General features: G+C 38.1%; 1 protein-coding gene across 2 annotated transcripts in view; it reads left to right on the top strand.

Moving 5' to 3' along the window:
- Nucleotides 1–12,835, top strand: part of UBR1 (ubiquitin protein ligase E3 component n-recognin 1) — a 137,225-nt gene extending 124,390 nt beyond the window's left edge. For both annotated transcript variants that reach the window (XM_090270489.1, XM_090270490.1), the window contains exons 43-47: nucleotides 550–606; nucleotides 2,742–2,819; nucleotides 6,555–6,725; nucleotides 8,150–8,251; nucleotides 11,305–12,835. In XM_090270489.1, the coding sequence (XP_090126615.1) occupies nucleotides 550–606; nucleotides 2,742–2,819; nucleotides 6,555–6,725; nucleotides 8,150–8,251; nucleotides 11,305–11,446 (550 nt within the window). In that variant the 3' untranslated portion in view covers nucleotides 11,447–12,835. The remainder of the gene's footprint in view (nucleotides 1–549; nucleotides 607–2,741; nucleotides 2,820–6,554; nucleotides 6,726–8,149; nucleotides 8,252–11,304) is intronic.
- Nucleotides 12,836–27,466: the final 14,631 nt, after the last annotated feature.

Here is a 27,466-nt window from a genome sequence, read left to right as displayed (position 1 = left end):
CTCTCTGTCTTGCAGGACATCTCTGGCAGTGGCTGTAGCTCTTCTCTGACTCCATTTCCCACCAGGCAAGGCTGCTGTGATCCCAGCATCCACTGGTGACCCTAGCCCCTGGGCTTCAGTGATACTGGTTTCCTTTTCTTCCTCCAGCCGAAGAGAGGTGGGAGCCTCTGGTTATTGGCTGTTCTTTAGGTTTCCTTGCCTTTTTCTCTTCAGGTTGGCTTCTCAGACCTATTACCTTTATTACCAATTCCTATTATTAAAGTCCCTCTTGTTGAAGTACTCAGAATGTTTGTTTGTTTGTTTTAATTTTTTTAGCAGGACTGTGATCGATAAACCCTTTTAAAAAGAAATTAATAAAAAGAGGGGGGAATGTAAATAGGAAGATTCAAAAAAAGTAGGTGAGAAAAGGGGCAAGATGTAAGATAAAAGAGATCTAGAAGAAGGAACTTGGAAAGAAGGGACAGAAAGATTCGGAGAGAATAGTTCAATGATGAATATTGTACTAAAGTGTGATGACCCATTTGCCTTTTCTCTTGGCTTCTCATATAGGTGGTGTGCAGATCCTGCCTTACTGAACTGTTTGAAGCAAAAAAGTCCCGTAGTCAGGTTGGTTTTGCTTTTCAATCCTCCCCTCCACCCCATCAACAAACTGTGTTTCCAAACTAGTTGGCTTGTTGAGCATGCTTTCTAGTTTGTCTTCTTCATTCTCTCTCAGTACATTGTTTCCTACATTTTTGTTAGGTCTTTGCCAGAAATCAGATTCCTTCTACATTTGTTTTTTTCTTGAGGGGGCTGCCCATTTCGCATATGGTTTGATGCCACCAGCTCCTCTTCCTTAAGCTATTGCAAGCCTATTAAAAGGCAAAGGAAGAGATGGCATCTTGGAGTTGCTAGCATATTAAAATTAGAGGGTACTGACATTATTGCTATAAACTACTTTTTTCCTTTGAGAATACAGTGTGATATAAATAGAGCTATTTTCTCTCCTTTTCCCTTTCTATCTATATGCTTCAAGACTATCCAGCAAAACTTTCCTTTAGCCCTCCTGTCTCTCTTTAGTTATGGCTCAGTCAAAATCCACCTCTTCCTTAAGGACCAATCCATATATCACCTCCTCCGAAGGCCTGCCCTAATAATATATCATCTCCTGTGCATGTTGACATGTGAGCATGTGTATCTGCCAGCACCCTACATCACAAGCAGTAAATTCATCAAGGGCCAGAAGTGCATGCTTATCTTCTGTCCCCTCCAGAGCCTGGCTTATATTATGTGTAGTATCTAATTTTTATCCAGATTGAATTGAATTGCATCAATAAACAAGCAGAGGAGCCTTAAATACTAACACCATTTTCCTATGGCTAAAGCAAACATTGTGAGACAGTATACATTTGCCACCTTCTTTTCTTATCTTTCCTCACCCTTTGAACATTTTTTTACCTTCCATGTAAATGTACATATGCTATTCACGCTTTAACCCAGCTTTAGTGATTTAGAGATTACAGATCCAGCACCTGTGCTCAGCTGCAATAGTATTCACATTACCAAGAAAAGAAAGATCTTGGAGTAGAGAGAAAAGTTTAAAAGATGAGTATGTATTTTAGGACTGTTAATCTCATACCATTTTCCTTTATTCTAATTATTGTTTGCCTTTTAGACATTTCCTATTTCCCCAGCATGGTACTTAATACTCTGGGAGAGTTAAAAGACATAACATGTACAGCTCTTGGTAATGGGTAGTTTACAATCAAATTAAGTACATAAATTCAAGACATAAGATAAAGTACAGTAATAGAGGTGGGCAAAAGTAGGTTTACAGTTGTGGGTGTGAAACAATTTATTCTTTATTCTATTATTCGCATTATCTGTTTTATTGTTGTTTCTATTTTGTAGCCTTGTGATTCATCTTCTAGGTAAAAATGGTTGATAATTTTGTGTTCCTCTATATATGGAATACACTGTTAATGCTATAGAAATTTAAAGAGTAAAAGATTCTTATGACACAAGGTTAGTCTTAGAGGAGATCATTTTTAGCTGAACATAGAAAGCATTATAGAATTTAAATTGCTTGAGGTTTGAGAAAAGAATTTTATGTTATTCAGGTGACTTTACCCAAGGCATGCAAGCAAGGCTTTTGTTGTATCCAGTGTGATGACAATGAATGATAACATTTGCAAACATGCATCAAGTACTGAGTATATTGTTTCACTTCAGTATCTTACTGAGCCTTCAACAACTCCATGAGGTTCTTTGATATTCATATAGAATTTCTTAAATCAGCATGAGTCTTTTATTCCCCCCTCAAATATGTTATTAAATTAATGGTATGCCAATGTTTAAGAAAGTATAATATATTCATCCTCAGTTTCAGACCAGGAAATATAGGTGTAGGTTCAGTGACTTACCAGGTGTTAGAGAATTTACGATTTGTAACCAGATCTGTCTGATTTCAAAGGTTTTGTTCTTAACCACTATTTTTTGTTACCCTCCTAGACAATATAGAAATCTAGCTGGAACAATTTAGTCTTAGGAAATAGTGGAAGTTGAGTTTGGAAAGGAACTAGCTGATGAAGGATCTGGGATTCTAGGCTGAGAAATTTGGATTTAATCTAGTCAACAGTGTGAATTACTATGGATTGCAAGTATGGACCCTTTTGTTATTTTTTAGACATTCTTTTATTGGTCAATTTTTGATCTGGGCTTTTTTCTGTTAAGTAAAATTGCCTTTTAAATTACATTTTTAGGTTCCCTAGAAAAAGAAATAGACTGATAGAGCTTCCCGATGACTATAGCTGCCTTCTAAATCAAGCTTCTCATTTCAGGTAAGAAGATATATATTTAAATTTTTTTGAGCTTGCAGTTGGTGTACATCACCACTAGCAAACTTATTTTATTTTTTCCATTATTTTTATTATTTACACTATTACAGAGGTCCTCATTTTCCTCCCCTTTGCCTGCCTCCACCCAGCCCCTGCGCCCCCTTCCCTCAGGCCATCACCTCACTGTTGTCTGTGTCCATGGGTGATGCATGTGTGTTCTTCGGCTAATCTCTTCCCTTTCTTTCATCCAGTCCCTCTTCTCCCCTCCCTTTTGACAGCTGTCAGCGCAAGTGTTCATCTATACTCCAGAGTTCCAAAATAGTTGCTTCAGACAGTTCTTGCCAGATTAATAGTTGGTTCAATAGAGGAACTGATTCCTGGAGCTCCCTACTTCACCATCATACATGATGTCCTTCCTCAGTTTTTTTAAAGATACTAAAACTCTCTCACTCGCTCGCTCGCTTGCTTGCTCTAGAATTCTAAGAATGATTATATATCTTTAAACACTGTTTTACATGCATTACAGTGTGGTGACCACATGCATTCACTGACATAACACTGAGGAACCCTTTTTTCCCCCAAACAAAATGTATATAGATTCCCATTACAATAGTAAAACAGATTATAGCATTGAAACTCAGATTCAAGCCTGGATACTAGAAAGAGGGAATATACCCTTTTGGCCTTTTTTGGTACCATGTCCCCTCTACCTCAATCAGTCTTTCTCAAACATTCCTCTAATTCCTCTTCCTTTTCATGGACCACTTTCAAATTTAAAAAAAAAAAAAAAAATCCTGAATAATTGGGACTGGCAAGAAGCAAAATAAACAAGTTATGTTCTACTTATTACTAATACCATGTATTAATTACCTCTTACTTTTGTAAGATAACAATATGAGCTTAAACACATGATTCTCTATGGTAAAATAACGTCCTGTAAAGTTAATGATAATTTTTATTTTGCACTTACCTTGCTATAATATGACGTAAGGTATTTGAGTAGCATAAATTCTTGAGCAGAACACCGCCAACGAAGTATCACTGAGTGGGGAAATTATATGCATACCTTGTATCTGCATTAGCCATTGGTACGTGAATGTTTCATATTTGAATCACAATGCATCCTGTCTTGAAAATAAGTCAAAATTACTATTGATGTAATTATGTATCCTTGACACTCAAGTGGCACCACACTACCATCCATAGCAAACACCAGATTGATAATGATGACATGAAACTAGCCCTGACTTATAATTAAAAGGCCTGAATTTCAGCAGCCTGAAAGTCAAAGCCCATTCAACACTTTACTGATGATGAACTAGTAACAAAGCATCCTTTCCCCAAATTGCAAAAATTCCAAAGCAAAGTTAGGAGGTTTGTAATGTTACTAAGCATTGTCCTATAGCCACACTTCTTAGAAAACTTAATTAAATTAGAATTCCCGGTAAACGCAACTAACTCCTAAATTTTGTTTTAAAGATACCAGTTACTGTACAAGGTGACGATTAGTAGTCCTTAGTCATAGGTTAAATAACCTGCTTTCATTTCAAAGAACCAAAGTAAGGGATTGCAGTTTTAAGATCATTTTGAGGGCTTCAAGAGCCTTTCTTTGGCCTACTTGGAGACTCACTGCCCTACAGAAATGACTAAGGAATGCTTTGAGCCATGAAGCCAGGGGGTTTAGATGGCCCAGTCAGGGCTTGGTCAGCTTATATTCCAGCCTCTGTTAACAGATAAATTTGATCTTGGTGTTGGCTCCTTGACGCTTGTCTTATACTAAGATCAACTGACTAAAGAAGCGATTGAGTCACTTTGTCTCTTAGCCCTCAAAAAATTAGCTGGATTATTTCAAAGATTGCATCTAGCTCTAAATTCAGTGATTTTCCTAATTTTAGGGCTGCATTGCTACCACAGAAGCCCAGTGAATAGGTGTTATCTCCCAGGCTTTAAAAGGTGTCTATCATGCTAATTGGCTCTTAGGAGGATCTGAAAAGAGTGTTAGTCATTAATCACAGTGAAGATCCTCCTGGATGATATTACTACTTACTGGTTTTAATCAAAAATGAAAATAAATCTTATGATCTCTTCCAATTTTATTTCCACCACCAGTTTGCATTAAGGCAGAGCCACCTCTAGTGTAGGGTGGCCACTGTTATTATACTTCAGGCATCACCCCCATTTTCCTCTCTAAGATGGCGAGTGACTCAGACTTAGCCATCCTGTGCTAAAGGTGAAAGAAGATGTTGGCTTTACTTAACTTTTTAAAAAAGCTATAATTAACAATCTGGAGCAACCCCCTGGAAGTGAAAACAGTCCACTCATCTACAGGAGACAGGAATGGAATACCTATGCATAGAGCCCCTTAACTCCCTTGTAGACAATGGTGGTTATCTCATTTTGCCTAAGAAACTGGGGGTCAGGGAATAAATTGTTAATACCCTATTGGAGAGTCTGATCTCATTGTTGGCCTTTCTGCATATCTCCTATGGTTTCATTTACTTTTTACTGCCCAAATTAAGGAACTCTTGATGTTTCGATTATGTCCAGTATGCAGCAGAGATAGGAGCATTAGGAAGCTCCTTTTTATTTTCTTTTAACTATTTTATTATTTATTTATTTTTAGACAGAGGGGAAGGGAGGGAGAAAGAGAGAGAAAGAAACATCAGTGTGTGAGAGAAACGTGGATCAGATGCCTCTTGCATGCGCCCAGCTTGGGACCTGGTCTGCAGCCCAGGCATTTGCCCTGGCCAGGAATTGAACCGGCAACCTTTTGGTTTGCAGGACACCCAACCACTGAGCCACACCAGTCAGAGCAGGAAGCCTCTTTTTTAAAAGATAAACATTATCACTTTAATTCAGAGAGTAGTACCCACTTTGGAGGGACATTATAACTGCTATACCATGCCACTATATAAAATGGTTGGATCTCAAAGTACTGCTTGGTTCAAGTAAGTCACCTCTGTCACTTCCTCCTTCCTAAGAATTACTGTTTTCAGATGGAAGGGGCATCAGCTGAAAGACTGCAGTTTCTCATTTCAACCCTAAAGATCTCAATACCTCAAAGAAATGGGGGGAGAAATGTGTTTGAACCCTTACTGAAAATTGTGATTTTAGAAAATTGTATATCTACAAGGTTATATTCCTCCAAAACAGGACACAAGCCTTACTAAACCAAGCAAGAGGAGGCAGTTGACTATAAATTGGTTATGTCAGATGAAGACTGGATTTTCTTTTTTTAAAGATTTTATTTATTTTTAGAGAGAGGGGAAGGGAGGGAGAGAGAAGGGGAGAGAAACATCAATGTGTGGTTGCCTCTCATGTGCCCGCAACTGGAGACCTGGCCCACAACCCAGGCCTGTGCCCTGACTGGAAATAGAACCAGTGACCCTTTTGTCCACAGGCTGGCACTCAATCCTCTGAGCCACACCAGCCAGAGCGAAGACTGGATTCTATAAATACATCTCAATGAAGGCATATTTAATTGCCAAATTTTATGAGAATTATCAGGACACTATATTTAATAATAAGTTTTCTTGCTATGGATTAATCAGAATATTTTTTGGTTAAGTCTTCCAAGAGGAAACATTAAAGAAGAATCATCCATTAAATGTTTCCTTGTGTTTTAAGAGCTTTTGTTGCTGCAAAGCAGCCAGTAATGAAAATATGTCTCATTGCCAACTGGATATATTATGCTTTTTTGGTTTCTCCACCATACTGAATGTTTTCTTCCCTTTTGAGGTGTCCACGGTCTGCAGATGATGAGCGGAAGAATCCTGTTCTTTGTCTTTTCTGTGGGTCTATACTGTGTTCTCAGAACATTTGCTGCCAAGAAACTGTGAATGGGGAAGAGGTCGGAGCTTGCATTTTTCATGCACTTCACTGTGGAGCTGGAGTCTGCATTTTTCTAAAGTGAGTAGTGTGTGATCTGGAAGCTTCATAATAAATTTAGGGAATTTGGGTTTAATCTGGAGGCCATGATGGCAGGACAGTGTGTTGATAGGAAATGATAGCAGATGTTAGACACCAGTTGCTCACTTGAGATTGTGTTTGAGAAGATTTTACAGAAGGAGTAGTAAAAAATGAAAAATAAAGTAGGATTCTACTCATATGTTCATTATTTTTGGAAAATCTTAAACAAATATAATAAACTTTATATTGAATACTCTGGTATTGTATAAAACTCAGATATAGTAAAAGAGCTTAGAGTCCTAAAGCTGATATTTTAAAAGTATGTGTAAGCCCTGGCTGGTGTGGCTCAGTTGGTGGAGCCTCGTCCATAAACCAAAGGGTCATAGGTTCAATTCCTGGTCAGGGCACATGCCTAGGTTGAGGGTTCAGTTGTCAGTCGGTGCACATACAGGAGGCAACTGATCAATGTTTCTCTCTTTACCTTCCCCTCTCTCTAAAATCAATAAGCATATCCTTGGGTGAGAATTAGAATAAAATAGTAAAATAAAAAATAAAAGTATATGTAAATTGTTACTTTAAGTCATCCTTTGAGTACTTTAATTTTCTTCATTTTTCCCTATCAACCAACCATTGTTTTCCCTGGTCTCTCAGCAAGACTGAGAGTAGAACAATGTAAGTTGCTCTTGTGAGATAAAATTCAGAAGGATGCTTGTGCTTTTTTTCCCCATTCTCTCCATGTAATATACTTTCTATTTAAGCACTAATATCTCACTACGTATGGCATATATAATCATTGTTAGTAGGCATTATTTTGAATAATAAAGGGAATGACTCTATGGAAGCCAAACCCCAACACCTGTTTCCTTCTTCTAGGGAACCTACAGCTAGTCCATCTGTTTATTTTATAATTTCTCTCTATAGTACTTACCACCTATGTACACAGCATTGTTTTTTAAAGATTATATTTATTTTTAGAGAGAGAGGAAGGGAAGGAGAAAGAGGGAGAGAAACATCAATGTGGGAGAGAAACGTCAATCAATTGCCTCTCCTATGCACCCACACTGGAGACCAGGCCCGCAACCCAGGCATGTGCCCTGACTGGGAATCGAACTGCAGGATGACGCTTAGTCAAGTGAGCCATGCTGGTCAGGGCCACAAGCATTATTTTTTCATGTCTTATGTTTCTCTGCTGTAAAAGTCCCAAGTACCTTCAAAGTGGCAGTGGTTCTTTATAATTTATACTATTGGAGGCTGGTTCTAACCAGAAAGGCTCCCTAGCTGACCTGTCTAACCTGAGGTAATCAGACTGGGAAATGTGGTTCTGTTCTTGTGTTAAGCTCCTTTCTCTAGGTTAACTTTGATGCAGTACCTATTATTCGCACATGTGCCATTAATAATATTTCCTGTTGGTTGTTTTGTCCCAGAATCAGAGAATGCAGAGTGGTCCTAGTTGAAGGTAAAGCCAGAGGCTGTGCCTATCCAGCTCCTTACTTGGATGAATATGGAGAAACAGATCCTGGCCTGAAGTAAGGTCTTTTTGTTTTGTTTTATTTTTTAATTTTAGTCACATTATTATATGTAGATGGTAATGGTTCTTTAAACACAAAAACTAATGCTAAATATTGAGAGATATTTTAAAGAGCCACAAATTAAAATATTAAATATGTCATCCTAAATGTAACACGTAATTTTCAACAACTTTATGCATCTCTAGAATTTTTAAAGATACTAACTATTCTAATGTTTGCATGCTCTATTGGTTTAATCAGCTGTTCTTCATCATGCATGGGAGGTTTAATTGACACTGATACATAAAAGAAAGAAATCTGTAGTGTCCAGTGAGGGGACTTCTGCTTAAAATTGCTATTCATTGTTTCCATTGCAATACTTGAAACTTTTTATTAGCCAGCTATATATGCCTTCTTAGCTTTAGCAAAACAGAATGTTTATAATCCTATATTTTTCTGTATCCTTCCTGGTGTTGGGTACTGGAAGACTACTTATTACTTATGAGAAGGAGGTGATAAGGCACAATGATCCCCAAAGTATATATAGATAAAGATTAGATTTTCCTACCATAAGTGTTTCTTTGTTTAACTGAAATTTTGTTCTTTTGAAATATTACTTGGAATAAATAGGCTTACTTGATGGGACTTGAAACCTCTTTGATCAAACAGAGATTTGCTTTTATTGTGACAGCATTTGACCTATAGAGATACTCTCTGGATTTAGAGAGAAGTAATCTGAGTCATGAGAGTTGTTAATGACTGAGGAAAAGAGGTCTGAGTTGTCCAAAAAAGGTACAAAGAAGCAGAAATTTAAAATTAATTAGGCAGTTTGCCCTTGCTGGTGTGGCTTAGTGGATTGAGTGCTGACGTTCGAGCTGAGGGGTCACCAGTTTGATTCCTAGTCAGGGCACATGCCTGGGTTGCAGGCTGGGTCCCCAGTTGGGGGTGTGTGAGAGGCAACCAGTGGATGTATCTCTCACACATCTATGTTTCTCTCCCTCTCTTTCTCCCTCCCTTCCCCTCTTTAAAAATAAATAAATAAAATCTTTAAAAGAATTAATTAGGCAATTAAAAAATACCCAACTAACTGAGACACTCGAGTTCCTCTGCAATGAGAATTTCACAGTTTTCCACCAATGGCAACAGCCAAACTGAGCATTTTGGATTAGTTATTACACAGTGTTACAAACTGTTCAGTCTTAAAATTATTGTGGAATAATTTGATTTAAATATTTGCTAATCACCACCAAATTTGTTGTGCCACAGTGTTACCATACAGAAGTGGGGTTTGGCTGCCTGCTGCCGAGCACAGGCATAAAACAAAGGTTAATGGGGAAGGAAAAGGTGTTTATTAAGAGTTTGCACAATTTCTGGGATTGGGGGACTCCCTGATTCCAGGCTCCTCTCTTCTGCAAAACACAGAAATCCCAAAAAGACTGAAACCCAAGACCAAACCGAAAAATCCGACTCCATCCTTATCTGTCCTTCTGGAGCACAAGGCTGCTCAACGTACTGCTATCTGGCTTCAGGCTCCCTCCCTGGAGTCTGTGCATGTGCCGCCAGCAGCACGCTTGCCACGCCACAGTTTCCCACTCCAGGGCCCAGGGCCACTGCCACCCTCTGCAGCTGGGCACTTAGGGGCTCTGTGTGGGGCCCAGCACCAGAGGCTGCCCCAGCCCCCAGCGTCAGCAAGCACCTTGGCCCGTGCATCTGTGTACTGATCTCAGAGGAAGAGAAGGGGCAAATTTTGCCCTCCCTCCATTTAAATCTTCCGGCCCCAAATTCCATGTGCTCTGGAAATGTGTAGCTACCCCAGTCAATCCCATAGGTTAGACTGGCAGGTCTGCACATTCCCCTGTGGCCAGGTAAACCTTTTGGTACATGTGCCTCTCTGACGGCTAGTTTCCCCTTCAGTCAGGAACCAGAAGAGGGTAGGAGGGCTAATCAGTGGACTCTCTGTGCAAAGCTTCCCCCTGCTGGATCTCAGCCCTGGGGTGGGCAATCTATCATCTGGCACCACACTAGCTTTGTTGTCAAGGCAACATGAGCTGCCACTTACCCTTTACCTTACTCTGGGTACCTCGTCGGCAGCCGTCCGTCTGGAGAGACGATGGTGTAGCTTCTTAAGAGTCTATCTGCACCGTCGAGAATGGCTGTGCAGTCCGACTCGGGAGTGACACGGTATCTGTCTCCTCCCGTGTTGAATCGACATCTTGCGATGAAGCTACAGAGCCTGGGCAGGGTGATATGGAGGGTCTGCTGTTGCCCATGCAGCAGACCCCCCCTCTCTTCGCAGCTGAAGGATCCAAGGGAAAGACGGAGGCAATACAGCTTGGCTTCAGGTGCGCCGCAGGAGTTGCCGGTGTTGACTACAACGTCAAACCGCCTTAGGGACTCCGGCTCCGGATTTTCTGTCGGGGTTTACTCCCTTAGCCTTTCCCCTGAAGAGGTATGCCGCAAGGCAGCGGAGGTTTTTTGGAGTCAGAGTTTTCCTTCTCTGATGTGCCCTGACTGGAAGATCGAACCAGCGACACTTAGCTCGCAGGCCGACGCTCAATCCACTGAGCCAAACCAGCCAGGGTAACTCTGGGTACCACACCACTATTAATAAGAAAGCTGTAACCAAATATTTCTGAGGAGCAGAATATAATTTGAGGGCTTGGTGTTACATCTCAGACCTAAACTTTACTAGGAAAAAGTCAGAAATCAAAGCTAGGTAAGCTATCAATATGTGAACCCAAAAAGTCATTAGAGCTCCCAACAGACTAACCACCCAGGAAAGAATAGAGCTGCTTCAAGTTATAAATCTTGCCATTTAAATGAGGTCCTGTAATGCTCGTGTTATACTTGACCTATTTTCTGAATAATCAAGGAGTAAATTTATGCTTCATTTAGCTAAACAGTGTATCAAGTTCTTAGTGATAAATGGTGAAGGGAAAATATCCCTTTCAAAACCCTCTCCTGGTGATTCCTCCCAGTTCCAGTAACAACTCAAGAGTTCAAGCTAATGTAGGAAGTAAAGTGTGGCAGTTATTTGATCAAACTTACATGTTGTTTTTCTTTCCCTGAAGGAGGGGCAACCCCCTTCATTTATCTCATGAGAGGTATCGCAAGCTCCATTTGGTGTGGCAACAACACTGCATAATAGAAGAGATTGCTAGAAGCCAGGAAACTAATCAGATGTTATTTGGATTCAACTGGCAGTCATTATGATGAGCTCCAAATCTGCCTCGGGACAATCACGAATGAAGGCTATATTGAAGACTGATTCAAAATTATGGAGATTTTTCTGAGGTCTGGGGAAGGGTTGGGAGGGTATTTTGCTTCTTGTCCAGTTGTCCAGATTGATATAAAATCAATAAAATATTCCTTAATGGAGTATTGCTTTCAATTAGTGAACATATGCTTAAAAGGAAAAAAGAACATAGACTAATCTGTTTTATGTTCTAAAACACTAAAGAAATGCTTCTTTACCCCAAGTGTCTGATTCTGCTAATATATGCCGAAAACTCATTTCCCTTCCTAATCTGTCCCATTTCATTTCATCTCCCTGATCAATGAAGTCACATCAAGCAGTTGTGTACATTTTTATATATTAGTTGGATCACTGACAAGATCTGTGATGTTCTTCCTTGCAGCTAAAGAAGAATTGTAGAAATCATGCAGTATACTTTAATTAAGAAAGTTCTGTAGCTGAAGAAGTTATCAAAACTTTTAATCATTTCTCTTTTAAGGAAATATCCCTAATGTGCCACTTACTGTTCCAGTCAGAAATTAAACCAAATCTGTATATGGACAGTTACCACTTCTAAGGCAAATTTCTACCAGTGTAGAAAAGCTGTTTTCCCACTGCAGACCTCAGTGGGAGTGAGGACAGTGCATTCATTATTCATCCCCCGTGAGAGAGTCTACCTATAGTCCTCCCCTCTGACAAAGCAGGTAGCTTTGTTGAATTTTGAAGTTACACTTTCCATTTCCCAAAAACGAGTTGCTAAAATGAGTTCACTTTATCTCTTGATGTGGTACCATCCTGTTTGACTCGTAGAAACCTGATGCACTTCTGATGTAAACTGTAGAATAAAGAAAATTCCCTCAGTGAATGAAGGATGACTGCTCTAAGTTAGAACAGTCAGATTTAAGCCACTTCTGCAACCTCCTATGTCCTTGTAAAAGACTGATTCTTCATTTGTTATCTGTGCACCTTTTCACAAACTCTGATTTTTATGACTAGTGCAAACTACCAAGAAAGCCATGTGATCAATAGTCTGTGTCCTGTTATAACATGCTGTGCTTGAGCCATATTGTTTATAAATAATCAGGCTCTCCAAAATCTGTACAAACTTTAACTTTTGTTAAGAACTTGTGATATAAAACAGCAGACACAAAATAAATTGAAATCTTCCATTTTAGCTTCTGTCGTCTCTGGAGTAATGGTAGGAACTTGAAAGATGTGTTCAAAGACCATCTGCCTTTGGTGACTACTGTCATTAATGTGTGTAAATGTTTTCCTGCCTTCTTTGTGCTCAGCAAAGGCAAGCAAATAAAAATATGTTTGTGAAGTGATTGATGATGCACATTTGGGGTTAGATTTTTTTTTTTTTTTCCTTTTTGCTATTTCTATGTAAAGTAAAGAAAAGGTGGATTTTGCAGTAAGGGATTGGTGTGAAGAGGTATCAGAATCACAGTCATGATTTTCTACTTGAATCAATTATTGAGAAGGTATCAGGAAATAGAATCAACTGCACTGAACAATTTGTAACAATAAATGGGTGAGAATCAGAAAATTCAGTATTGTTTGTCAAATTTGCCAGTATGATTAAGTGATTAGAACATTTCCCTTTATTTCTTAAATGATTTTGTTGGATTAATTGGCTGACTAGGAATTCTGAGCCAGAATAGGCAACATAAGACACTGACTTATGCCGCAATTGATTGCCCCCAGCTTAGCAAAGAAAAACTTTTTTTTTCTAGTCTTTTACTATTCACTTCATAAATTCTGGGGTTAAGCTCTCAAACTGCCAGAGGGACTATCCTGCAATGGCCAGTCAGACCTTTACTGCCAAAGACTATATCATATTGAGTTCCACTTGCTGAGGTTAATTCAGATCACTACACTGTAGGTGAGCATGTGTCTATGTGCTGCCCCCAAGCCAAGGGATTTCTAATTATATTAAAATATCCTAGTGGTTTGTCTGCGTTATTGCAAACAATTTAATTATGCTCATGAAGTTTACTGACAGAATGAGCAAAAAGTCACTTTTATTTTCTTTAATGTAGAAAATGGAGGAGCTAGTTCAACAGGATGGCTCCAAAACTGTGTTTTTCTAGTGTTTGGTAAGCGGCTGGCAGGACTTTTTATGACATGGTGAAGAAAAACATGTATCTGTATAATTAATTTATTATGTTGGTGTACGGGCTGTGAGTTCCCCCTTTGCAGGTCATCTGTCATTTCATAACAACTATGCATTTGGTTCACTGTGATGATCTGTATTTAGTGACTGCATCATGTTTATACCACTGATTCAAATGCCATCCATGATGAGATTATACAAATATTGCATATATTGATATCTTTTATTGCAAAATGTAAATTTTAAACTTGTATAATGTTCTTGTGCTTTTTGAAATAAAACATCTTACATGTGTATATTTAAAAGAAAAAGAGAACTTCTTATGTTTGAGGATTGGGTTTTTTTTTTTTTTTTTTAGCTATCAATGACTTTTTTTTTTTTTAATTTTGGTTTTTCAATTACAGTTGTCCCCTTTTCCCCTAATTTCTCTCCCCCACCCAACCCACCCCCTCTCCCGCAATCATATCCCTCCCCATTGTCCATGAGTCTTTTATACAGGTTCTTTGACTAAACCCTTCCCTTACTTATCCCCCTTCTCTCCCTCTCCCCTCCCCCCTATTGACTGCTATTCTGCTCTTAGTTCTATTTAGTTCTTTTGTTTGTGTTGTTCATTAGTTTCCTGTATTAGGTGATATCATATGGTATTTTTCTTTCTTTGCCTGGCTTATTTCACTAAGCATAATTCTCTCTAGTTCCATCCATGTTGTTGCAAATGGCAGGAGTTCCTTCTTTCTTTCTGCTACATAGTATTCCATTGTGTAAATGTACCACAGTTTTTTGATCCACTCATCTACAGATGGGCACTTAGGTTGTTTCCAGCACTTAGCTATTGTAAACAGTGCTGCAATGAACATAGGAGTGCATAAGTTCTTTTGAATTGGTGTTTCAAGATTCTTCGGGTATAATCCTGAGGATTGGGTTTTAAGTGTTAAAAATCTATGCTTAGAAAGGAGCTCTAGTTAAAAGTTATCGTCAGCCCAAATTCTTTAAATGACAATAGGTATTTAGTGTAATGGTCTCCAAATTTCTTAATCATACATTCTATCAGTAAATAATTTAAAAATATGCATTATGTATTTCCATATTCATGGAATACTGCACTAACGCATTAAGTACATTGCCCTAAAATGGGAATTTAAAAAAAATCAGTTGGAAAATAGAATATTTCTATTTAAATATTAAGTATTAATATTAAATATTTTCCAGGTAAATCTCTACACCCCTTTGGGTAGCACACACTATGTGGAGACAACTTTGTAAAGCAGTACTATATACAGAAGAACTCCATGCGGTGTTGGAAATGATCTGTATTTGCACTGCAGTGTGGTGGTCACTGTCCCCATGCACCTATTGACATTTGAAATGTGGCTAGTATGATTAAGGGCCTTAATTTTTTTTACTTAATTTTAATTAATTTAAGTCGTATGGCTAGGGGCTTCTGTGTTGGACAGTGTAAGTCCAGTGTAATGGTTCTCAAACGTGGCTGTGCATTAGAACCACCAAGAGAGTGTTAACAAAATACAAATTTCTGGTTTCACCCTAGGTCCTGAGTCGGAGTCACCTGGGATTGAGCCTTAAGCTATTCAGTGATTTCCTTCTGTTTCTAAACCAGGACTCTTCACTTAAAATTTTGGAACTTCCTTTTACCCCAGTGCTTTCAGGTTGTTTCTACATAAGCTTTCATTTAAGGAAAAGTTACCTGCAGGTTTTTTTTTTTCTTTTTTTTTTTTTAAGCCATGGCTGTAGTTTTAAGACTAAAATATTCTAGGAGGGTAACACTAACTAAAGACAGAAAGAAGGGTTTGGGGGTGAGGAAATGAAAATGCAAGACACTTGTAGTTGGCAGGGAGAGATCACTAAGGAGTCTTATCCATGCTTGTACTAGAGTAGCTGGACACTACTAGGAAAAACAAATCATATAACCTGACATCTTGTTCACAACTTGACTGCATTAATAAAGTTAAAAGATACTCAGAATTAGATGTTATCATTCAACAGTATAGTTTCTGAACCCCCTCAAAACTTCCTGAAAATCATATACACTGACCAGGATATAAAAAATAAAAATCCATAGTTCAACCAAACTAGATAACAGGGAATCTCCATGAATTCCCAAGTATGGGCAGATATACTCAAGACATCAATATCAGGAAGACGTGTGCAGTTGAAGTGGTGCAAAATGAAAGGGGATACTGAGTAAGAGTTGCAGAACTGAAAAGCTGCCAACAACCCCCAAATAGGGAGAAGCCCACTCAACAGGAAACCTGGACAATCAGAACTGAGCATTCCCAGCCAACATAGTAAGTCTTCACATGCTTTAAATTGAAAATCGGTGCAAAAACTGCTGTGGTGGTATAAGTCCTCTATATTATTTTTAAAAACCAATAAATACTGGCTTCATTAAAGAAAGATCCTCACCCTGTGGAAGATTGCAAAAACAGAAACCAGAATGAGAACAGCAGTAATACTGTGAGTAACAGATAAAGTTCAGATTGTGTGCGTGAGTGGTATATAAAGTAATATATTAGCAAAATGCAGCATTTAAAGATGTAGGTAAAAGTAATATTTGAGTACTTGACATTAACAGAAGAGGGAGCCTTAGTGCCCTGAAACTAAGAAAGTTTCCTTGACCCATCCCTGCCCATTTGACAAGCACCTTCTAATGGTCAAGAAAATCCGTCTCATACAAAAAAGAAATATAACTAAAAAAAAAAAAAAAAAAGAAATATAACTAATGGTTAATTTACATGTCAACTAGCCTAGATAGCTGGTAAAACAGAATTTCTGGATGTGTCTAAATATTTCTGAATGAGTAGACTGATTCAGCAGACTGAGCAGAGAGATCTGTCCTCACCAATGTGGGTGAGCATTATACAATTCATTGGAGGCGGAATGAAACAGAAAGGTGAAGGATCAACAATTTCCCTATCTTCTTAAAAATATATTTCTATTACAGTTTACATTTAATATTCTGTATTAGTTTCAGGTGTATAGCATAGTGGTTAGACAATCACATACTTTGCATAGTGGTCCACCTGATATTTCCAGTACCCACCTGGCACCCTACATAATTATTACAGTATTACTGACTATTCCCTGTGCCATGACTCCCTCTCTTGAGCTAAGATGTCCATCTTCTGCTCTCTGACTTCGGAGTTCCTGATTCTCAGACATTTGGACTCAGACTGAATTATACCACTGAATTCTCCAGCTTGCAGACTACAGCCCGTGGGACTTCTTGGCCTCCACAATTAAACAAATATTTATAACAGGACTTGTGCAGTGGAAGTATAAATATATTTCCTATTGATTCTGTTTCTCTAGAGAACTCTGACAAATACAATAATCTAGCTCCAAATTATTACAAGAAAAAATAAAAATGAACTGAGTAAAATTGTAACAAGTGATGAGAGAATATAGTAAAAGATTGTGGCCCCAAGGCAAATGAAAACTATAATGTAATCAATGAATTACAAGAAATTAAGAAAATGATCAAGTCAAAGCTTTGACAGAAGAAAAACTCAAATATAATGGAAGATGTCAAAATTGATATAGCAAAAAACAGGAGGATATGAATGAAATTCAAGTAAAATTAGGGGAAATTTTTAGAAGAAATACAAGTTGGCACGTCAGTTATGGAAACCACAGTAAAGAAAGAAAAGACCAAAAGGAGAAAAATCAAAGATAAGTATTTGAAATAAAACAATAGATACAGAAGATAAGCAAAGATTCAATGAATTTTAACCTGAGTCCCTGAAGTAAACCAAAGAATAGAACAGAACACAATTTGGTAAAACTATTGAAAAAAAGAAAAACTTGATTTTGCACATTGAAAGTTAACACCGTAAAACTCAACCCAGAAGACGCAACACCAAGGCACATCCTAGTAAAGCTGTTTGATCTTAAAAGCAAGAGGGACAAAGTTATTTGGACATTCAGCAAGAAGTCCAAGTCACTTATAAGATAAAGTCAGATTGGCATTAGACTTCTTGGGAGCAACATTTTAAAGCTACTTAAAGGATTTTCAGGGGTTTGTATATTCAGTCAAACTCTCCAAGTATAAAAGTCCACACAGATAGGTAAAAGCAAGTTAATATTCAGGAAATATTTTTTCTTATGAACCTTAATTGAGGGATTTTACCAGAGAACAATTTTCAGAAATCACAAAATGGTTATGGAGGCTTTGGTGTACAGTAAGTGTTGCAAGAGGAAGACAAAATCAGATGCTCTGATAATGTAAAATTAATACAATGAGCAAAAAATGGGAGGAAAGGGATGAGTAGGTACAAAGTTTAAATTAGCTCACTGCATCAGTGGTACTAGCTAGAACTAAAAAGATAACACGAGCTAGCTAACAAGAAATAAAAACTTCAGTATGCAATTTGACACTAGGATAAAATTAGTGGCTAGCCAGTGAGAAGAAAATTGCTCATATATTAGGAAAGAAATGGTGTTTAAAGAGGGTACTAAGAGTATTGCATAAAGATTAGTATAAAGTTTACAACTAGAACTATTATATAATACAATACCAAAAGGAGGGAAAAAGGCAACAAAAAGACTATATAGTGAAACTATAACAAAATTTAGACCAATTGATAAATTTAAATGGGCTTAACCTATTTAGGAAAAAATATCAGATGAGCTAATAAATAGGCCTAGGTGGAAAATAAAGAGATATTAAACCCAATTTTAAAGAGGGCAAAAGATTTGAATAATTTTTCTCCAGAAAAGGTGTACAAATAGAAGATTCTCAACATCATTTGTCATTGGCAAAATGCAAATCAAACCACAATGACATACCATTTTACACCTACCTACTAGGATAACTATTATCAAAAAGACAGTAATGTGATGGTAAGGATGTGGAAAATTGAAATCAAACACAGGCAGTCCTTCACTTTGCATAGTGGTGAATTACTGCAAATGAGGCCATGCAGGCCGAAACTGTACAAAGCAATCCTAATAATCAACGGGAAACATTACTATTGTTCCGTGGCCTTCAAAAATTTTGGTTGGAAACTTACTGTTGGTTATAAATAAGGAAATGAAAATAGTAAAACCAATATTTATGTATCAATATCACTTATAACAAACATTAAAAATTAAAATGTTTTATTTCTTTAAATTATCAAGAAAGTAGTCAAGAGTGCTTACTTCTCTTTGCATAACTTATGGTACAGAATGAGCATCTTTTCTATGTCTTGGCAAATTGTCATACTTCTAAGTTTGGATCAGCTTCCAACATTTTGTCCTTTGTGTTTTGATGTTGTGAAATACTTCCAAGAGTTCCTTTAATGTGCAGTTTTTTGCCAGTGTCATTTCTTCTGGGACATTCATCATAACCACTTACTTATTCTCCTAAATTTTTCTTCACTAAGCTTCTCTGCCTGTATACCAGGAGTCTCCCAAACAGCAGTGGTGTCCACAGTTCCCCAAAACTGTCTCTTCTGTAACATATATGTGACCCAAATTTCACTTTCAGCATTATTACTTTAGTTTCTTTGCTGCACTTTTATCTTTGTTGGCTAATTCGCTCTACCAATTATCCATTTTTGTGTAATGTCACATGGATGTATCACTGGGATAGAGGAGACAATACAATGACATTCTCTGTCCCTTAACTGAATTAACAATGTGCAATGTCCAATCACCAACAGACTTTGAAAGAAGTGACGTAATTGGTCACTGGTCATGACTTGCTTCTGTTAGTGATTTGTAGACTGAAGAAGTAGCTGCAAAGATCACAATTTATGCAATTACTCTGAGTTAATATACCACTATAAACAAAATCTGAACTGTGTTGTTGAAGGACTAGTGTTACTTTAATGAAAACATGCTAATTGAAAATCTTGGAGTTAGGAACTGTACAAACTGAGGACTTTCATCAGGCAAAACTATAGGATAAACAGAAACATTAATAAAGGAGACTTTAACAAATATCTCCCAAACCTAGATACATAATGTAGAAAAAAATTAATAAAGATATAGTAAGTAGAGCCAAACAACATAATTAGTGCATTAGTTGAGTCCTGAGATGGTTTTGGAAGCACGAAAAACAAGTTGCTGCACTAATCCATTCAGTCACAACTGGGCACTGGAGTACTGAAGTAGACCATCTAAGCTCCACACACATTCCTCCCTGCTCTTTAACAGCAGCTCTTAACTCCTCTGCTGATCAGTGTAAATTACCTCTTGCTTGCTAGGCACTGGTTACATGCAGTCCAAAAGCCCAGGCTGCAGCCATAGTAGCCAGTAGAACTCTTGCTGTGTCCCCTGGCAAGGGTGAACCCCTTAGGGACCATGAATTCTAACCCTAAAGAGCCTAGAGTTGCAGGAACAGGAAGTACAGAGTCCTGCAGGGAGTCATTGGTAGTGATGATGGGTAGTGCTACTTCTTGGTTCCTGAGCCCAGGTATTCTCCTGTTGGAAACATAACACCATATAAAGTTTTCTGATTCAGTGCATATACTGCATCCTGGAGTATAGGACCCCACCCTCACAAAGCATTGCCTGTAAGCTGACACTTCAACTGCACTTGCTACATACAGGCCATTCCAACATTCTATCAGTGCAGCTGCTCCCGAGAAGTGCAGCATACAATACGGCCATTTATCTCATAGCCATGGGCCCACTCCTGCACCTTCCTGCCTGGAAGTGGATTACCTGATTGCATGCCATGTTGTGAGGGATTCCATTCTAGTGGAACAGGCACTCTTTAAGCTCCCAGACAGTGGTGCTACCTTAAGCTCTGTGGGCAGAAAAGGCAAACTCATACCCGAACAGATGTCTAATCTTGTGAGAATGAAGCACTGACTACCAAGTAGCTGATTGATCTCCTTGAAGAACAGAGCCCTACTAATAGAGCAATGGATTCTGTTGCTGACAGGATGGATGTTCAAAGGTGGCGGCAGCTCTAAGAGTCTTGGTTAGTGGAAGTCCATGCTGTTGGGCCCATGATTGACCTCTGTCTCTGCATTGGTGTGCCTATTGTGTCAGTTGCCAAAGGGCACTAAAGTCTGAGTTATTTTGACTACTTAATTATTTAGTAGCTCTTCTGGAATGGATGCTTTCTGGTGAGCATTAACATCTAATGCAAAAATTTTCACACTTTGTGCACAATACCAATATGTCCATCCATAGTATCATACAATATGTACTCTTCATTTCCAGCTTCTTTTGCCTGTGAGATTCATCCATGTTGTGGTATGAACCAGAACTTATTTCCTTTTATTGTTAAGTAATATTCAACTTTGAATACACAAAAGCTTATCCCTTCCTTTGTTGATAGACATCTGGGTTGTTTCTAACGTTTGGCTATTTATGAATAAAGAACATTTTTATACAAGTGTTTCATTGTAGACATGAATTTATTTCTCTTGGAGATTCTGCATATGTGTGTATACAGAACGGGTTGTTCATATGGAAAATAATACAATAATAAATAATAATACAAGAATAAACTCTGCATTTAGTATACTTACAACTATATAAACCTACTTTTGCCACACCCTGTATGTGTATATGGATGTGTATATATATTGTGGAATATATATGTTATATATATGAAGGCCTGAGTCATGTTGAACTTTTTAAGAAACTGTCAAATGTTTTTCCAAAGTTCCACTTTCTCTGTATTGTGGTCAACACTTGGTTTTTGTCTGTCTTTTTAATTTTAGCCATTCTGGTAGGTGTGTAGCAGTAGCTCACTGTCCCATTAATTTTAATATTTTTTCTTTAGATGTTTTTGGGATGTACTGTGTAGATAGATAATAAATATAGCTTTTTAAATCTTCCCTTTCAGTATTTTATCCTTTTTTCTTCTCGTACTGCACAGGTTGGAGTATTAGTGTGTGGCAGTTTAAAGGCAAGAGTGGAAATTGATCATAAAGAGCTTTGCAAGTGATGCTAAGAAGGACAATGAGGAATTTTTTCACAGATGAAGAATGTGGTCAACTTTGCATTTAAAAAGAGCTCTCTGGCTACAGTATGGAAAAAATAAAGTCACCAAGAAAGACTGGAAGGAAGACCTGTTAGAATTAGAAGACTCTTAAAGTGATATAGATAAGAAGTGGAGACCTAAGCTAGGGAAGTAGCAATTGGAATGGAGAATAATTGATTTTTAAAAGACAAAATATGTCTGTCTTCACTCAGTCCACATCAAGTGTGATTTTAGTAAGCCCATCAATAAAGATATGCACACTTCAAGCCATTTTTAGGGTAGGCATTTCCTTTAGGGAAGCAAGATACCACTAAAAAGAACATTTTAATGAATGTTATCAAACTGTTAACAAAAATGACTCAAAACGAATAAAACTATTGGATTCAATGTAAAATATAAAATGAAAACATGCCTCAATCAGGGCAGGTAACAAGTTCTTTAGGCCAGCTTCAGAACTGGTTAACTAAATTGTAATAATAGTTGATGTGGTTCTTGATTAGCAATATAGATGAACTGAAAAAAGTAAATTACCACTAGCTGATAGTAAAATAGCAAGGTTATACCAATTTAGAAACTAAAAAGGACATTATAAGCAGGAGAGGAGGTGACGAAAGCAGAAAACTTGAATTAAGTTAAGTAAAAAGACAAAGTCAGGTAACTTAGCTGTCACATTTACCCAAAGTCTCAATAGCTCTGGAACTGCCTCTTTCTACTATTCTGCCTCCTTTGCTTTCAGTCTTCCCTCCTTTTGCCCTGAGTCCTCCCTTCCTCCTTAGTAAATGCCACACTTATTAGCATTTCCCACAGCTTTGATCCTGTCTCTAGGTGGAAAATGTTCAAATCTATGTGTCCAGCCTTGACGTCAGGCCTACATTTCCAACTTTTTACCTGGTAGTGTCCCTGGATCTTCAAACTCACAGACTCTAAAATTGAACTCCTCCTCTGATCCAGACCAGTTCTTCCTGTGACTTCTAATGCTTTTTTTCTGTAAATTATATTCTATTGATTATGCTATTACACTTGTCCTGATTTTTCCCCCATTTGCCCTTCTCCCTCAGGCAATCCCCACACCATTGTTCATGTCCATGGGACATGCATATATGTTCTTTGGCTGCTTCATTTCCTTTACTGTACTTTACATCCCTATGACTAACCTGTTTGTACTTCTTAAACCCCTCACCTCTTCACCCATTCCCCCACACTCTCCTCCCATCTGGCAATCATTAAAATGCTCTCTGTATCCATGATTCTGTCTCTGTTCTTGTTTGTTTAGTTTGTTTTTTAGATTCAGTTGTTGATAGATTTGTACTTTTGCCATTTTATTGTTCATAGTTTTGATTTTCTTTTTTTTTAATAAGTCCCTTTAACATTTCATATAATAACAATTTGTTGATGATGAACTCCTTTAGTTTCTCTTGTCTTGGAAGCTCTTTACCTGCCCTTCAATTCTAAATGATAGCTTTGCTGGGTATAGCATTCTTGGCTGTAGGTCCCTGCTTTTCTTGACTTTGAGTATTTCTTGTCAATCCCTTCTAGCCTGCAAAGTTTCTTTTGAGAAATCAGCTGACAGTCTTAGGGGAATTCCTTTGTAGGTAATTCTCTTCTTTTCTCTTACTGCTTTTAAGATTTTATTTTTATCTTTAACTTTTGGCATTTTAATTATGATGTGTCTTGGTTTAGTCCTCTTTGGTTCCAACTTGTTTGGGACTGTCTGTGCTTCCTGGACTTACATGTCTATTTCCTTCACCAAATTAGGGAAGTTTTCTTTCACTGTTTTTTTTCAAATAGATTTCCAATTTCTTGCTCTTTCTCTTCTTTTTCTGGCACTCCTATGATGTGAATGTTGGAACGTTTGAAGTTGTCCCAGAGGCTGCTTACACTATCCTCGTTTTTTGTTTGTTTGTTTTTCCTTTTTTGGATTCTTTTTCTTCTTGTTTTGATTGGTTGTATTTTGGTTTCTTATGTTTCAAAACATTGATTTGATTCTTGGCTTTATCCACTCTACTGTTGTTTCCCTATAAATTGTTCTTTATTTCAATTAGTGTATCCTTCCTTTCTGACTGGATGTTTTTTATGCTTCCGAGTTCCTCACTAAGTTTCTTGAGCATCCTTATAACCAGTGTTTTGAACTCTGCATCTGATAGATTGCTTATCTCCATTTTATTTAGTTCTTTTTGTTGAGTTTTGATTTGTTCTCTCATTTGGGGCATGTTTTTTTGTCTCCTCATTTTGGCAGCCTTCCTGTGTCTGTTTCTATGTATTAGGTAGAGCTGCTATGACTCCCTGTCTTGGTAGCATGGCCTAATGTAGTAGGTGTCCTGTAGGGTCCAGTGGCACAGCCTCCCCTGTAACCAAGCTGGGTACTCGAGGTGTGCCATTCGTGTGGGTTGCGTATACCCTCCTCTTGTAGTTGAGCCTTGGTTGCTGTTGGCAGGTCAATGGGAGGGATTTACCCAAGCCAGTCAGCTGTGGAAATTGACTATGACCACTTACCACCAACCTCCACCCTCCATCGAGGATCGGCTATACATGGGCAGGGTGGTGGTGCTCTGATGTTGTCTGTAGCTGTCCTCTGTTTGCAGTGGTTCTGGGGTTTCCTGGGTGGTGCAGGCCAAAGTGTTTTTCCCCAGACCACCCTGCCTGAACTATAAAGCAATCTGAGATGGTTGCTACTTGTGCTGGGCTTGGAGATTCCCAGGTGAAGCCAAGCTCTGAATCTAGGCTGGCTGCTGCTAGTGCAAGGCCTGGGACCACTTAGTAAGAGATATGGGAGTCTGGGGATTCAATGAGGCTTGGTTGTTGCTCGTTTGAGAGAATTTAGTAAGTTGTGAAGCATAAGCCAAGAAGAGGCATTCATATGGAAAAGCCACTATTAACAGCTATAAATTGGGTGGGATGGAGCCTCAGGGGGTCTTTGGGGTGGGGCAAACAGTGTTAGCCAGGTTAATGGAGTCTTAGATATGGCACCGACCTGCCGGCATTTGGGGGGTTGGTTCAGAAAAGGGACAGTGGCCTCTGCTCACCATTCTATCTGGGAGAAAGCTGTCCCCCAGTTCTCGCCTTGATGTCAAACACTTCAGTTCCTGCCTGTATTCTCCTGGTACCTTTCAAGCTGCTACTCCAGTGCTGGAGCTCAGAGGGAGTGAGTCTAAGTAAGTCAGTGTTGGGTTCTTTAAGAGGAACTTCCTAGGACTCCAGAAGTTTCTTCCATCAACTCAATCCCTGTTTTTTTGTTTTGTTTTTTTTTTTTGTGGCCAGAAGTTGTGGGGACTTATCTTCCTGGCACTGGGACACTGGGAAGGGGGCCTGGTGTGGGGCTGGGACTCCTCACTCCTGAGATATCCTTCCTGAATTTTTTGTTTGTTTGATTTTCTTTATTTCGTTATTTTATTTGGGGAGGGGTGTGTGTCTCAAAACATTCTCTTTTTCTCTACTTCATTTTTTATTGTTTATTCTATTAGAATTGTCACAATTTTTTCCCCTTTTGCCACCCTCTACCCAGCCCACCCCTCTCATCTCAGTTAATCCCTTCTCCATTGTCCATGTCCATGAGTCATTCATACATGATCTTTGACTAATCCTTTCCCCTTCCTTCCAACATTTTCCCCTCCTACAGCTATCAGTCTGTCCCATGTTTCTGGTTCTATTTTTCTTGTTAGTTTATATTGTTCATAGATTCCAGTTATAAGTGAGGTCATATAGTATTTGTCTTTCGCCAACTGTTCCTCCTGATTTTTTACCCTCCACACATGGATGTGGGACCAGTCCATTTCATGTCTCTGCCCCTCCTACCAGTCTGATGGATGTGGTTTCTTTAATTTCATGGTTGTCAGACTTCCATTGAACTTGATTTCTGTTGGTTCTGAGTGATGGCTGTTCTATATTTTAGTTGAAGTTTGAAGTGATTGTGTGAGGAGGCAAGCCATGTTTATCTATGCTGCCATCTTGACCAGAAGTCAAAATTGATAAATTTTTGTGTAGCCATTTTAATATTGAAGATGGAAGAAAATAAGTGACATTTTCATCATGTTATGCTTTATTATTTCAAGAAAGGTAAAAATGCAACCAAAATGCAAAATAGATTTATGCAGTGTATGGAGAAGGTGCTGTGACTAATTTAATGTGTCAAAAGTGGTTTGCAAAGTTTTGTGCTGGAGATTTTTCGTTGGATGATGCTCCACAGTCAGGCAGACCACTTTGTTGATAGCGATGAAATCAAGACATTAACTGAGAACAATGAACATAGCAAAATAAGCCAGGCAACGAAAGAAAAATACCATATGATATCACCTAATACAGGAAACTAATGAACAGATACTAATACAGTAAACAAAGAGCAGACTAACAGTGATAAGCGGGAAGGGGGACAGGAAGAGAAGGGGGGTAAAAAGGAGAAGGGTCTAGTCAAGGAACTAGTTTAAATGACCCTTGGACATGGACAATGGGTGGGTACTTACTGTGGGAGCAGGGGGAAGCAATGGGGGAAAGTGGGACAACTTTAATAGAAAAACAATTTTAAAAAATTTTAAAGCAAGAATATATAAATGAATAGTATAATGAATGCCAATTAAATGGTGCAAGAAAATTTGAGAGTGAACTCAAGTATCACTTTTCTTGGAAGTTTTTCTTAACTCTCCCTGTGGTAGGCAGAATAATATTCCCTTCCCTACACAAGATGTCCTTGTTAAAAATATCCTGGAAAATATGAATATGTTACCGTACATGGCAAAAGAGACTTTGCAAATGTGACCTGAAAATGGGGAGAGGATCCTGGATTACCCAGGTAGACCAATCTAATTACATGAGTCCTTAAAATTGGAAGAGGGAGGACAAAGAATGGGTCAGAGGACTTGGCCCACTGGTGCTCCTGAATTTGAAGATGCAAAAAGGGGGCCAAGAGCCAAGGGATATGGACAGCCTTTAGAAGATGGAAAACCCAGGGATCTGAACATAGATTTTTTTTTCTCTTGGGTAAATATCTAGAAGTGAAATTACTAAATAATAGGGTAGATGTATTTTCAGATCTCTTTTCAATGTGAATGTACTACTTTACATTCTAGCCAACAATGTATGACAGTTCTGGTTGCTCCATATCATCATAAACATTTGATACTGTCAGTCTTTTTAATTTTAGCCATGTTGTGGGTGTGTTGTTTTTTGTCCATTTTCGTATTGGGTTTTTTGTTCTTTTTTTCCCCCTGATTTTTAAAGTTTTTAATATATTCAAGATAATTTTCAGTCATTTTGACTTATTTATGGTGCTTCATGCCCTGAAAAGATCTTTAAAGTTTTTGTAGTTGAATTAAAAATATTATTTTATTATCTCTGAATTTTGGGTCAGAGTTAGAAGAAAGCCTCTTCTCACACCCAGGTTTAAAGGAATTCACCCATGTTTTCTTACAATAATTGTATGGTTTCATTTTTTACATTTAGATCTCTGATCCGTTTGGAATTTACTTCTATCTGTGATTCAATTTTATTATTATATTTTTCAAATAACTGGTTATCTGAACACAATTTCTATAAAGGTCCGTTTATTTGAGATGCTTAACATATGACATACAATGGGACACAGTGCTAAGGATAGACAGGGACTCCACTTGAATTATGCACATAAGACAGATTGGCTCAGGAAACTAAAAATTCCAGTCTCTAGTTTTTTACTGTTGTTACCACTTCTAAGGTATATTTAATAGACCTTTTCTCTCTCCTCTCTCTTCTAGGCCTCCACACAAGGCAATTTTTTTCTTTGTTGTAATTTTAAAAAATAATCACGCTTTGTTATGTTTCTGGGTATGAATTTAAAAAAATGAGAGAGCAATATATAATCATCTTAATATGGAAGATGTAGCCCAGCCTGGTGTGGCTTAGTTGGTTGGGTGTCATCTCACAAACCAAAGGATTGCTGGTTTAATTCCCGGCCTAGGTTGCAGGTTTGGTCCT

This window comes from Furipterus horrens, unplaced genomic scaffold (assembly GCF_987537825.1).
Source record: "Furipterus horrens unplaced genomic scaffold, mFurHor1.1.pri manual_scaffold_3, whole genome shotgun sequence".
Lineage (NCBI taxonomy): Eukaryota > Metazoa > Chordata > Mammalia > Chiroptera > Furipteridae > Furipterus > Furipterus horrens.
Note: the sequence above shows the minus strand (reverse complement) of the source record. Positions and strands in the feature narration are given on the sequence as shown.